Here is a 13,217-nt window from a genome sequence, read left to right on the forward strand (position 1 = left end):
AGTGAATGAGCATAATTTTCATTTCTGTGAGTGCCTGTTTGCTCACAGCCTTGCCAATACTGGGAATTCTCTACCCTTTAAATGCTTGCTTATCTGGGCTCGGGGACACTTCTGTGCTGCCCTGTGGCTCCTTGCCCTCCTCAGTAGTGGGGATGGTCTAGGTCTTAGGGCTGGGGGCACTTGGCAGGAAACATCTGGGAAGCAGAGCCCCCCAGGGCTGGAGCTCAGGAGAGCTGCCAGGGAGGGTGGGGGAGCTCAGAGGTGGGCTTGAAGTCTTGGGACCAACTCTAGGAGGAGGAAGCACACCTTGAGCAGGGCTCCAGTTAAATGAGCCTGCCAAGAGCCTACGGCTAGGCCTGTGACCCGTGGCCCCACTCTGGGGCCTGTTGCCCCAGCTGTGCACCGCCGCCCTGACAGCTCTGCCTGCCTGACAGCCCAAGGTCACCAGCACTCTGCCACAGGGCCCTCTGCCCTCTGCGCCCTCCTCCTGGACCAGTGATTTCTTATTCATTCTACAAAGTCCTTTTCAACTCATGTGAACACTCCCTTCCACTGGTAAGACTTTATCTGATCGCCCCAAACCTTGGCACTGTGGCCAGAGCACCAAATCACAGTAGCTGCTCCAGCTGTGAAAGGCAAAGCTTTTCCAAAGCTGGAAGAGGCTCTCAGTGTGCCTCAGCCCGCAACAGCATATCTTACCACTGTTCTTCGTGTGATAGTACGTTATTTGTGGTGTGTGGTACTCAGTGATCCTGGGGACAATTCTCATGTCATAAGTGTGGATTGGGGGAAGTGACTTGCCCAAGGTCATACAGTCAGAGTGACACTGGCGGGAACACAGCTGGGCTCTCAGGGCTGAGCACTCTCTCTGAACAGCCCCTCCCGGCTTAGCCTTCTCAGCCCCGCAGGGCGGGAGGCAGGAGGACAGATGCCCTCACCCTTGTTCTCTGATGCCCTCACCCTTGTTCTCTGGAAGCACAGAGACTGCCATCTACTTGGAGCTGGGGAGAACGCCAAGGCAGAACACGCCGTGAGCCTTCCCCCGAGGTCAGTGCACAAGCCCGGCCCTAAGAGTGAAGGGAGAGCAGGCTCTCCAGCTTGGCTGAGCCCTGGGACTGCTGCACAGAGCCCCCACCTGGCCTCACCTAGCCCCGGTGCTTCCCTCTCAGCTTGCCTCCAGTCTGCAGGGCACAGCTGCTCAGGAGACCATGGATCTGACTACCAGAACTGCTGTACAGCCCCTCTTACCCACTGGGTGATCATGACAGGGCCTGAAATAGGAAATTGCCAAATGCAAAAACCACTACTGCCACACACTGCCAGAGGTGGAATGGCACCCCCGAGCTGGAGCACCATCCTGACATCATGGGCCTGGGTTGGCTGTGCTGGGCCTCAGGACAGAGACGTGGCCCAGTGACATCCTGGCCCTCAGGAGCCACTCAATGATACAGCCCTTTCCTGTGTGGTAGATGAGTGCCTGGGGTGCTCAGCGGGGGACGTTGGGTGTAGCTGATATCCTGACTGTGTGGCAGAAGCACTGGGAGGTGAAACTGGCCAGGAAGGGGGCCAGTGGGGCAGGGCAGAGCTCTGGAGGCCTGGCCAAGGGCCTTTACAGATCCGGAGGGCCACAAGGAGCCAGGGAAGGTGTCCTTTGGGCTGAGGGACAAATTGGAGGCCAGGGAGGAGACTGCTAGGAAGCAGAGAGGTCAGGAGACTGGCACTAGCGGTGGCAATGGAGAGGAGGAGACGGAGAAGTGTGAGGGCTGGGTCCCAGGCAGGGACGGGCCTGGACTTGGGCAGACTTGGGCTCCTGCACAGCTGCTGCCTACCGCTGACGTGGAGGCTGGAGCCTCGGTGTCCTCCCTGTTGACTGGACTCCCAACCCGTCCCTCCCTTCCAGTAAGTGTAAGGATCAAATGAGGCGCCAAGTGCTGGGACGCGGTCAGCATCTAGCCCGCCGGCCTTCCCACCCTGCTGTCTGCCCTCGCCCAGGATGCCGGTGTGCTGGCCAGCACCTGCGGCTGACCCCAGGGCCCCCCTGCCCAAGGCTGCTGGCAGCACAGGGAAGAGGAGGGATGCACTCTGGCCCCTTGACCTCGGCCTGGCGCCTACCCTGACTGCTCTGCTCAGGCCAGGGGGCCAGGGCTGCTGGCCAGGGGAAGGAAGAAGCCAGTTCCTGGGCCAGGAACAGGAAGGCAGGGGGAGTGCAGCAGAGGCCGGGATGACAGTGCTTCCTGCTTCGGGAAGGGAAGGACAGCGGGGACAGACAACAGCCAGGCAGGAAGGATGCGCCTTCTTTGGGGTTGCGTGTGGGGGCTGGGCAGTATAGAGCCTCAGGCATGGGAGCACAGGCCTGAATCGCCCCCAGCTGCGGAGCAGTCTGGGCTATTCATGGTCACCAGGGGACCTGGCCTTTAAAACTGGAATCTTTCACAAAGTCACAAGGTTTGACAGAGTTTTAACCCAAAGGTTGACTGCAGAGGTTTGTTTAGCCAACCAACCATTCATTCAGTCAGCCATTCATTCATCCTTCTCTCCATCCGTCCATTCGTCTTTCTCCCCATCCCTCCATCTGACTGTCCATCTGTCCTTCCATCTAGCCACCCTTTCTTTTTTCCACATTTCTACCCATCCACCCATCCATCCTTCCATCCATCCACTCATTTGTCCTTTTGTTCATCTGTCCATTTGTTTATTCATTCAACAAGGGTTTATGGAGCCTCGGCTCTGTGTCAAGTGCGGTGCTAGGCATGGAGTGGGCTGGAAAAGGGACTGTTTGGGTCCTTACCCCATTGAAACGTATTGTCTAGGAGAGGAAATGGAAAAACATAACCTAAGTAAATAACAAAATTACATATTATGACAAGAATAGGTTTTGGGGGTGGGCGTGCAGAGGCCATCTCTAAGCTGAGGCCTGAAAGTGAGAAGGGCCTGGCTGTACAAGGCATGTGAGCAGAGGCTCATCAGGAGGAGTGGTGTGTGTAAAAGCGTGGGGTAGGAAGGAGCATGGCGTGCTATGGAACAGCCTGGGGCCACGGGGGCTGGAAGACAAGAGCAGGAGGCCAGAGTGGTCACACCTCCTGGTCAAGAGGGTATGGAAAGGGGGTGATGGGCAGGCCACAGTCAGAGGTTTGGATGTTCCTTGAAGTATAGTGGAATGTCACTGATGAAATTTAAGCATGATTTTGTCCCTTAAAGCTGCAGTTGAGAGAAGGGGCTCTGGGCTGGAGGCAGAGATTTTATAAGTACTGGGTCAGCCAAAAATGTTGTTCAGGTTTTTCCATATGATCGTATGGAATAACCTGAATGGACTTTTTGGCCAACCTAATACATGACCACTTAAGAGCAACAGTATTTGGTGCTGGGCAGAAGGGATGGAAGACAAGGGGAGGAGGGTGAGCTCACAGAAGCTAGCAGAAGAGGGGACAGCTCTGCTCTCTGCCCTGGAGAGCCTCCTGCAGCGGCACAGAGGCTACAGGATACCTTGCCAGTGGCTTCAGGGAGTAGAGGGAGGCTGCCCTCTGTGGGAAGATGAGCAAATGTGAAAGGAAGGAGGCAGCGAAGAGAATTTTTACTATGAATGGGGGTAGGAAAGGGGAAGGGAATATAGGATCAAGGAAGTGGAGAGTTTTTGTTTATTTGTTTGTTTGTTTACAAGATGGGAGATGATTGCATAGAGGAAAGTTGGTAGCCAGAAAAGAAAGAAATGATCTGCAGAGGTCAGATGTGGGGGGGGGGGGGGGGTGGTGTTGGGATCCCCGACATGTTGGAGGGCTTGGCCTTGGGAGCAGGAATGTCAGAGATGTGGGTATGGGAAGGGTGTGGGATTTGAGTGTGGGAAGATGAGGGGTCTCCATCTGATGCCTCTACTTCATTAGTGCTGAGAGGGAAGGAGGAGGGACCGCCCTGGACTTCAGCCCAAGGCCGGTCAGGCTTTGCCACCAGGAGAGAGGGGAGTCAGCACGGGTCCTGGGCTTTGTGCTGCTTGCTGAGCCTCTCAGGGACATGGGCACTGCCGGGCTGGGGAAGCAGGCAGGGGCAAGGGAGCATTCAGAATGATGAGCTGTGGGCCACGCAGTGCCAGAAGAGGGGTGGGGCCAGGAGGAGGTGGCAGTGCAGAGGGGTTCCTGGCCTGGACGTTTTGATGAGGTTGAAGGACTTAGCCCTGGTGAGACTCAGCAGGAGACGGAGGAAGCAAAGCAAGAACAGGAAAATAGGCACTTGATGGGGACAGCTTCTGGGTGGACCAAGACCCAGGTATGCCCAGGAAGTGAGGGGCTGCAGGGAGGCGGGGGACAGTGCACATGAGGACCACAAAGGCGGGGTGCTGGTGACTCAGTCCTATGGCTGCCGAAGTTCTGAGAAATGGCCTGGATTGAGGTTGGGGGGCCTGGAGAGCCAGGAGCAGAGAATGAGGGGAAATGACCAGGACAGGGCTGATGACAGCTTTAGTGGGGAGCGGGCGGTGCTGCTGGAGAAGGGGAAGTGACCACAAGGAGTTCTCCAACGTGTGCAATGGGGAGCAGTCACCACCCCAGGGACAGCGGTGTCCTCAGAAATGCAGATTTCAGTTAAGGCAGGAAGGATGGAGGAGGCCAGGGATGTGTACAGTGCAGACCACTGCTCACACAGGGTCCAGGGGAAGTGGTGGCGGGGGGCGGGGGGCGGGGGGGCGGCGCGGCGGAGGAAAGGAGCACTGGGGAAATTCAGGGCATGTGGCAATAAAGGATGGGTGAAAGGGTCAGCAAGCATAATGGATGAACCTCCCATTTAGCACAGTGATTCAGATGCTTCCTTTGGTGGTATGGTAGCCTCTAGGGAGGAAGCTCCTGTAGGCTCCATACCCCATCCAGCCACTCAGCCCACCATCCTTCCACATATTCATCCATTCATTCATCTGATCATCCTTCATTCATCCTGCCATTCTTGAATTTGTTGTTGTTCCCTCACCAAATCATGTCCAACTCTGCAACCCCATAGACTGTAGCACATCAGTCCTCCCTGTCGCTCCACAGTCTCCCAGTTTGCCCACGTATTCTTGAGTACATATCCTCAGTTTTGGGTGTGTACCTCTTTTGTACTAAGGTTAGGAAGATGAATAAAATGCAGTCTTTGTTCAGATGTGACCAGAAAACCATGATTTAGTCTAGTAAGTGTTCCAGCACCATAAGCCTAGGGGCCAGCACCGCCTGAGTATCTCCTGAGTGACTGCCCCTTATAGAGGGACTTGTGAATTAGGACCTAAAGAAGGAGATCCACAGGAGGGAAGGAAGTACAAATGTCCGGGGTGAAAAAATGAACACAGAGACTTCAGAATGAAGTCTGGCACTCTGGGACAATAGTGAGCAGTCTGTGCCTCTCAGATGTCTCGATAAAGCTGGAAAGAAGACGAGTGGGCAGACAGGAGAGGCCTGGGGTCTCCCCACTTTGTCTTGGAAGCAAAGGAGAGCTGCCGAAGGAGGCTGGGCTGGCGACTGCCATAGCTCTAGTGCCAAGGGCATGCCTTGGAGGAGCGCCTCAGGGAAGCGGGCTCCAGCTTGGCCTTCCCAGCCCAGCATAACACTACAGCCCTCACAATGGGGCACAAATGGCCCAGGGCAAACAGGTCCTGGCCGCTGCCTGGCTGCTCTGGTGCCCAAACGCCAGCCTCAGGCCTGAACCCTGAGTGGTCCACTTGGGAGCTGGTTCTTTCACCCTTCACACGTCCAAACCCAAGTCCATCATCCCTGCCCCTCCTCCGCTTCTGCAGGTCGGAAGCCAGTTTGTAGAGTGGCTTTGTTCACATTCTTCTGCCTGGAAAATCCTACTTCTCTTTCAAAACCCACCTTAGAGGTGTCCTCCTGGCATCGACTCCCGGCCCCTCACCACCAGAAGGAATCCTTCCCACAGTGGGGCCTCTCCACCTGAGCAGCCCCAGGGCTAGGTGAGGCAGTGTGATGGGGAGCCGGAACCCACCCTGGGAAGGAATGGACCTGCTACTTTCCCTCCTGGGGACCCCAGGGTGGGGCCTCTATCCTGAGTGCCAGGAGGGGGTGCACTGAATTCAAGCCAAGGAGAGAATGCATAGTGGTCCCAGCAGCTGGCCATGCAATCCGGCTGGAGGGCCAAAGGTTCCCTGGCTGGACTAGATGCTAGTTAGATTAGATGCTCAATGAGGACCGTCTGCCTCTGACCAGTGGTGGTGTAGTACACAGAGAAGTCTGGCCAGCAAGAGGCCAGACCCTGGCAGCTATCTTGTCCATGTGATGCTGAAATGAGATCGTGGTGTGCAGAGTGTGCCATCCTGTGCTGCTTTCTAGGGCAGCTTGGGGTCAGGGTGATGTAGAACCAACTATAGCGGGGATCCCTCCAAGGTCTGCCTCTCACAGTTTGCTGCCAGGGCAAGACTCTAAGCCTCAGGAACCTGAACTGGGGAGGGCAGAGGAACTGGCCCTGTGGACCTAGGGCAGGGCAGCAGGCTGTGCCCCCCAGGAGGACAGGGACTCAGGGGAGGGACAGAACAGAGCCCTGGGCCTCCAGCCACACAGTCCTCACTTCCTGTTGTCTCAGGATGGTCCTGGCAGGATGCATCTGCCAGAGTTCCAGGCCCAGACCTCCCCTGGGGCCTGCTCCCACCCTCCTCCAGGATCATATGCGCACGCACACAGACATCTCAGTAACACACACGCACAAAATCACACACATTATCAGTCCTATAGACGCAGAGCTATGCCCACAGATGCCGATGCACACACATGTGTACACATGCACGCAACACTCTCCTGCTGGGAGGAGGATGGAGACTAAGAGGCCGCGTGGGCAGCAGGGCTGGGGTCCTGGAGGGCTACAGGACAGTGTTTAACCAGGCGAGGCAGTTCTCTGTTTGGGGATTAGACCTGTTGGAGTCATGGAGGGGCTGAGGCAGGGGGAGCAGGGAGTGGGGGGCAAGGGCAGCCTGCAGGTCCCTTGGGGGCAAAGAGAAACTGATGGAACCAAGCACATGTGAGATGGATTCCATGGGATGTAGAAGAGGGCAAGGCCACAGGAAGAATCCCAGGGAGAAACCAAGGCCTCAGTCTGGGGCATGTTTGGGGGGCTGAGCTGTGCAGGACCCCCTCAAAAGCAGTGGCTAAGGGGGGTCTTAATGCCAAGGAAATGTACTGCAGGCTTCGCCTAATGTAGGAGGAAGCCTGTGGTCTCCCCTGTTGACTTCATGTCGGCAGCTCCGCTCCTGGGGATCGTATCAGTCCTGCTCTGGGCTGAAAGGCTAGGCAGCACCTGCCCTGCAGAGGGGCCCGCCAGCACCAGATCAATATCGTCATGTGAATTTATGACCCAATCCCACGCTAATCCTATCTCCCAACCCAGGCCTGGCCAGTGGCTACTCCATGACCCCACCAGCCCTGAACATCACGGAAGAGACATATGTCATCGATTCCAGTGACAGCCTGTCCATCTCCTGCAGGTATTCAGCCCTCACCCAGGGGGGGCTTGGGCCTGAGTCCCTCCTACCTAGCAGGCTAAGGAGACTGCAGAAGGCGGAGCTGATGGTGGCAAAGGACTCAGAAGGCGGCACCCCAACCCCAAGGCAGAGAGGCCTCAAGGCTTAGGGGTGCCCCCAGGTGGCTTCAGTATAGGTTCCTAGAGGCACAGACCATCCCCTGCCCTGTAGACACAGGCATCCTGCACCCTACCCCATTTCACCCATACCCAGCCCTCACAGTCTCCCGGACCACAGATCTATCACCCTGCATCCATTCTTGAGTCAACACGTACTGACCCGGACCACCCCATGCCCACCCCCAGGTCAGCCCACACAGATGCTGGGTTGCCACCCTTCACTGGCCCCAGACCCACCTGCACAGACCGCCAAGCTGTTATCTTCCCTTCAGCCCCAGCTGTAATCTGAGGCCCAGGCTTTTCCGAAGGACAGCCTGCCAAATGCAGGCCCAGGAGCCAGGCAGGGGCCCCAGGGGGCTCAGGGGTACCCTGTGTTATGTGCCCAAGTGCTGGTCTGCCCTGACCTCTGAGTGAGGTCGGTTAGGAGCAAGGCTGGGCCTCTGAGAGGCTCCACAGGGACTGTCCCCCGGGGCTGCGGCCTGGGCCTCTCTTGATGTCCTGCCTCCTTCACCAGGGGGCAGCACCCCCTGGAGTGGGCCTGGCCGGGAGCTCAGGATGCGCTAGTCCCAGAGGAGAAGGATGGTGAGGACACGGGGACGGTGCGAGACTGTGAAGGCACAGACGCCCGGCCCTACTGCAAGGTTCTGCAGCTGCAGGAGGCCCACGCCAACGACACAGGCAGCTACCGCTGCTACTACAAGTACATCAAGGCTCGCATCGAGGGCACCACTGCAGCCAGCACCTATGTGTTTGTGAGAGGTGAGGGGGCCCAGCACCCACCCCAAGGGTACTCGGGAGCCATGGGCAGGGTCCTGGGTCCTCAAGAGGTGGCTGGCATCTGTGGCTGCAACCCCAGCCTTGGGACCCTGGGGGAGGGGGGCTGCCCTGCGGCTCCACACCTGGGCAGACACTCCCTGAACTCCGCCCTGCCTCCCACACCCTGTCCCCTCTCTTCAGACTGGGAGCAGCCATTCATCAACAAGCCAGACACACTCCTGGTCAATAGGAAGGACTCCACGTGGGTGCCCTGCCTGGTGTCCATCCCCGGCCTGAACGTCACGCTGCGCTCGGTAGAGCCCCACCCCGATCTCCACCCTAGATCCGGCCCTCTGGTTCTGTCCCTGGGAGAATGGCCACTCGTCTGGCCAAGGGGCAGGCGGTAGCTGGGCCCTGACAGCCACTGCGTCCCTACAGCAAAGCTCAGCACTGCAGCCTGATGGACAGGAGGTGGTGTGGGATGACCGCCGGGGCATGCGGGTGCCCACCCCTCTGCTGCGCGATGCCCTGTACCTGCAGTGTGAGACCACCTGGGGCGGCCAGGCCTTCCTGTCCAACCCCTTCGTTGTGCACATCACAGGTAGGGGGCTGCCTGGGGCTGCGGGGCCCTCCCCACGTCCTGGGAGGAGAAGAGCAGAAAGAGGACAGGAGTGGCTGGTCTCAGGGGATGCCCTGCGCCCTGTACTCCACATGCACCATCCTACAAAGGGCATGGGGGTTCCTGTACATGTGTCACCAGGCAATGAGCTCTATGACATCCAGCTGTTCCCCAAGAGATCACTGGAGCTGCTGGTTGGGGAAAAACTAGTCCTGAACTGTACCGTGTGGGCCGAGTTCAACTCAGGTGTCACCTTTGATTGGAACTATCCAGGGAAGCAGGTGAGCTCAGCATCCCTGGCAGGGGCTGTACATGAATCATCCCCAGGAATCCCTGTCGCAGCCCACACTCGCCCTGGTCTGGCCCACACGTACTTCCTTCTGTCCCAGGAGCCCCTGTCTGATAGGGAAGTTTTCCTATGCCAAGGAAAAGTCAGTCTGAGTCCAAGGCTTCTGGAGCTGCTGCTGGTTGGGCTGGGAGGGTGTGCCTCTGGGGGTCAGTTCTGTCAGAGCCCACCTGCTCTGACCCTGTGCTTCCCCTGGTCCTGGGCAGGCAGAGCGGGGTAAGTGGGTACCAGAGCGGCGCTCTCAGCAGACTCACACAGAGCTCTCCAGCATCCTCACCATCCACAACGTCAGCCAGCGTGACTTGGGCCCATACGTGTGCCAGGCCAACAATGGTATCCAGCAGTTCCAGGAGAGCACTGAGGTCATTGTGCATGGTACGGCCTGTCAGGCCATGGTGCCCAGCATGGCCTGGGCTAGGTTGGGTGTCAGTTGTCAAGCCTGGAGCACAAGGGTTCTTGTGCAGTGTGGGCCCCGGGCCATAGGTCATGGTGCACCCGAGTCATGTGGAGTCCAGCCAGAGGGAAGGGAGGGTCATGAATGGATCGACTGCCCAGTTCCCACGCCCCAGAGATCAGGGCATCTAGCATCTGGGGGTGGCTGCGAATCCCTGGGTGGTGGTGGGTCAGCCCCACCAGCCCTGGCTTTACCCTGATGTCTCCTGTCTGACAGAGAAGCCCTTCATCACCGTCGAGTGGCTCAAGGGTCCGGTTCTAGAGGCCACAGCAGGAGATGAGCTGGTGAAGCTGCCCGTGAAGCTGGCAGCTTATCCCCCACCGGAGTTCCAATGGTACCTCCCTTGTTCCTGCCCCTCCCTACCCACCAAGTCCAGTGTAAGAAAGAACCACAGACAGGGAAGGGCAAAATTCCCCCTATCAGGGTCTTCTTCCTGAGACCTAGATGGGGACCTGTGCCTGGAGTGGGGGACCCCCTATGAAGATTCCAAGGAATATACACATCATGTGATATTTTGGCTGGAGGGAAGGTTGGCCTGAATTGCTGCTAAACTGTGAAAGTGTGAATACCGGCCTCCTGTTATGTGTGGGTGTGGTGGGCCTAGCATAGGGCTTTATCTAACTCTTTCCTGTACCCACTCAGCCTCCCTGAGGGCCCTTACTGGAGGGGATCATAGAGAAGTGGCTCAGGTTTCCTAGGCTCCTCTCCAAACAGGTTGCCTCCCCCAGGATACTTCTAACCAGAATTTTGGAGATATGATAAGAGTTTCACAAGGATTTCTGGGCTGGGCCCGAGAGCTGTGTGGCAGTGAGTTGAGCTTCCGGGAGGCCTACAAATTCGAGATCCCCACTCCTGGGTGTGACCTGAGAGTAAGGTACTCCTTGCAGGGTATGCCAAGAGTCAGAGAGACGTCCCTCAGTGGTGGCTTTACCTTCACCAGACGCTCCCCGAGAACTCGGGAAGGCACAGCACCCCACCACGCACCCTTCGGCCATCTGAGCAGTCCATACAGCCTGATCCTGGGAGATCACACTCTAGCCTGACTCTCATCACACACAGGAGGGAAATAGGCCAGGAAAGGGGAAGGGCATTCCTGCCCAAACCCTGTGCCTCCCGGGACTCATCTGCTCTGTCCTTTCACAATTGGCCAGGGGAGCCTCGCCTTTCTAGCCTGGAGCACCTCCAACCAGGCAGGATGACCTTTTCTGAAAGGCTAGAGCTTGGCAAGAAGAAGCCCAGACATTCTCAGCCAGCACCCCACTTCTCTGGCCATAGTCCAGAAGCAGGCTTCCCCTGAGAGGGCCCTGGAAGCCCTGGGCCTGGGACTTCTGGGACTCTCCCTGTGAGGCACAGGCTTTGGGGTCCGTCAGGGCCACCTGGTGCAGGACTGGGACACTTGAGATAATATCCTGCAGGGCACTGGTGCAGTCTGGGCTAAGGTCCTGTCCCCTGCTTTCCAAGGCCAGTCGTACTGACCCTGTCTGGGAGGGTGGCCAGCTCTGTTGCAGCAAAGATCTGGTCCAGGCCTGATCCTCAGGCAGCTGACTTCCTCTTGCCATTCCCAGCACATCTGGCCCTTTCTTTTTTTTTCTCACTTGGTCAATATCTGCCTCCAAGAAGTGCTCCACTGGGCCCACTGTCCACTGAGACACCTGCCCCAGGGCATTAGTGGTGAGCATAGCCCCACCAAGGTCCACTCTTCCAGGTAATCGTGTGGTGATTACTAGCAAGTGAATAGACAGAGATCTAGTGGACAGGCTGGTCCTCCCCACAAAGCAGCCTTTGTGTGTCCAGCACCACGCTGACCCCAAGGCTGTATCTTGGGAGACCTGACCACACCTGCAAGAAGGAGCATGTGGTTTCCCTGGTTTTCAGGTGAAGACTCAGGGGCTTGGGGCAATGAAGGAGTGTGCCTAGGATCACAAACGCAGCAAGTAGCAACCAGGATTCTGCACCAGAGCCCAGCAGGCCTCCCAGCCTGGCCCTTCTCTGCCCTGCCCTGCCCTGCTGTGTGACTTCTGGCAAGTCAAACCTCTTCTAAATGGGCTGTGGTGCAGCAGTTGAAAGCCAGTCCCCTGCATGCCCCTCGCTGTTACTTTCCATCCTGAAGGCTGTGCTTTCCTCGTGTCTCTCTGGCTTAGTAAACCAGAAGACGATGCCTGCCTGAGGGCTACTTCCAGGCAGAGGCCAGAGCTTGGGTTCATTCCCAACTCAGGACTGGAGAGGAGTCTCCTTTGGGGTATGAGTCATCCATTTATACCTATGAACACTGAGTGCCTATGTGTGCTGGGTGCCACTCTTCACATAGACACACGGCAGTGGCCGTACGTACAGCTCAGTGTGGGAACCGACAAGCAACAGGCGCGTGTGTGAATGCTAGCGTGCAGACGAGCAGGGACAGGGCCGAGGGCCAGCTCCTGGTCCACACAGCTGCTCTGATGGCTGGGTGATGGTGGATATAGGAGAGAGGGAGCCCTGCAGGTGTCTAGCATCCAAGCAAAGCAGGAAAGTGAGTACAAAGGCCCTGGGAAAAGGTGCAGGGCAACAAGAAGCCCACGCATCTGGAGAGCTCCAGGAAGGGCAGAGTCAGGGTCAGAGCTCCCGGACCCCCAAGTGGTCAGGATCTGAGCTGCGCCCTTGGGGACCACGCCTCCACTCCTTCACAGCTCAGCCCCGTGAAGCCTATGGCAGAGACAAGGGCCCCTGGGGACTCTCGTTGGTCCTGAGCCTGGGGTGCACAGCCATCTATCCCCCAGTCCAGAAGCACGTCTGGGGCGGGGAGGCCTCTCCCATCTCCTGACTGTGTCCTAGTGGTCAGGGCTAGGGCACTTCAGGGAAGGAGGGACAGGACAGGGCTGGGGTGGAGGTCACACAGCCCCCTGAACTCCTTCCCTGGGCCAGGTACAAGGACAGAAAGGCAGTGTCTGGGCGCCATAGTCCCCATGTTCTGGTGCTCAAGGAGGTGACGGAGGCCAGTGCAGGCATCTACACCCTGGCCCTGTGGAACACCGCAGCTGGCCTGAGGCGTAACATCAGCCTGGAGCTGGTGGTGAATGGTAGGTGCGGGTGGGACAGGAGAGGGGGAGGGGGACGGGGCGGTGTTTGGGGGTATGCTGACCGACTGGCTGTCCGCCTGTGTCTCCAGTACCCCCCCACATCCATGAAAAGGAGGCCTCCTCCCCCAGCATCTACTCCCGCCATAGTCGCCAGGCCCTCACCTGCACGGCCTACGGGGTGCCCCCTCCTCTCAGCATCCAGTGGCACTGGCGGCCGTGGACGCCCTGCAGGACCTTCAGCCAGCGCAGCCTGTGAGTGTGGCTCCACCCGGCCTCCCCCTACTTCCCAGCCCCATCCCCAACTTCAACCATAACCCCCTCTCTCTACCAGCACCCCTCCCCATAGCTCCACTTTAAACCCAAACCCTATCATGATTCATGCATCAC

General features: G+C 57.9%; 1 protein-coding gene across 1 annotated transcript in view; it reads left to right on the forward strand.

Moving 5' to 3' along the window:
• The window catches only part of FLT4 (fms related receptor tyrosine kinase 4), a 39,362-nt gene that overhangs the window by 6,330 nt on the left and 19,815 nt on the right, over positions 1-13,217 (forward strand). The window contains exons 2-10 of the mRNA XM_052642570.1: positions 7,348-7,444; positions 8,114-8,358; positions 8,557-8,669; positions 8,794-8,956; positions 9,116-9,255; positions 9,527-9,695; positions 9,991-10,108; positions 12,676-12,830; positions 12,920-13,082. Of these exons, the coding sequence (XP_052498530.1) occupies positions 7,348-7,444; positions 8,114-8,358; positions 8,557-8,669; positions 8,794-8,956; positions 9,116-9,255; positions 9,527-9,695; positions 9,991-10,108; positions 12,676-12,830; positions 12,920-13,082 (1,363 nt within the window). The remainder of the gene's footprint in view (positions 1-7,347; positions 7,445-8,113; positions 8,359-8,556; positions 8,670-8,793; positions 8,957-9,115; positions 9,256-9,526; positions 9,696-9,990; positions 10,109-12,675; positions 12,831-12,919; positions 13,083-13,217) is intronic.

Source organism: Budorcas taxicolor, chromosome 7 (genome assembly GCF_023091745.1).
Source record: "Budorcas taxicolor isolate Tak-1 chromosome 7, Takin1.1, whole genome shotgun sequence".
Classification (NCBI taxonomy): domain Eukaryota; kingdom Metazoa; phylum Chordata; class Mammalia; order Artiodactyla; family Bovidae; genus Budorcas; species Budorcas taxicolor.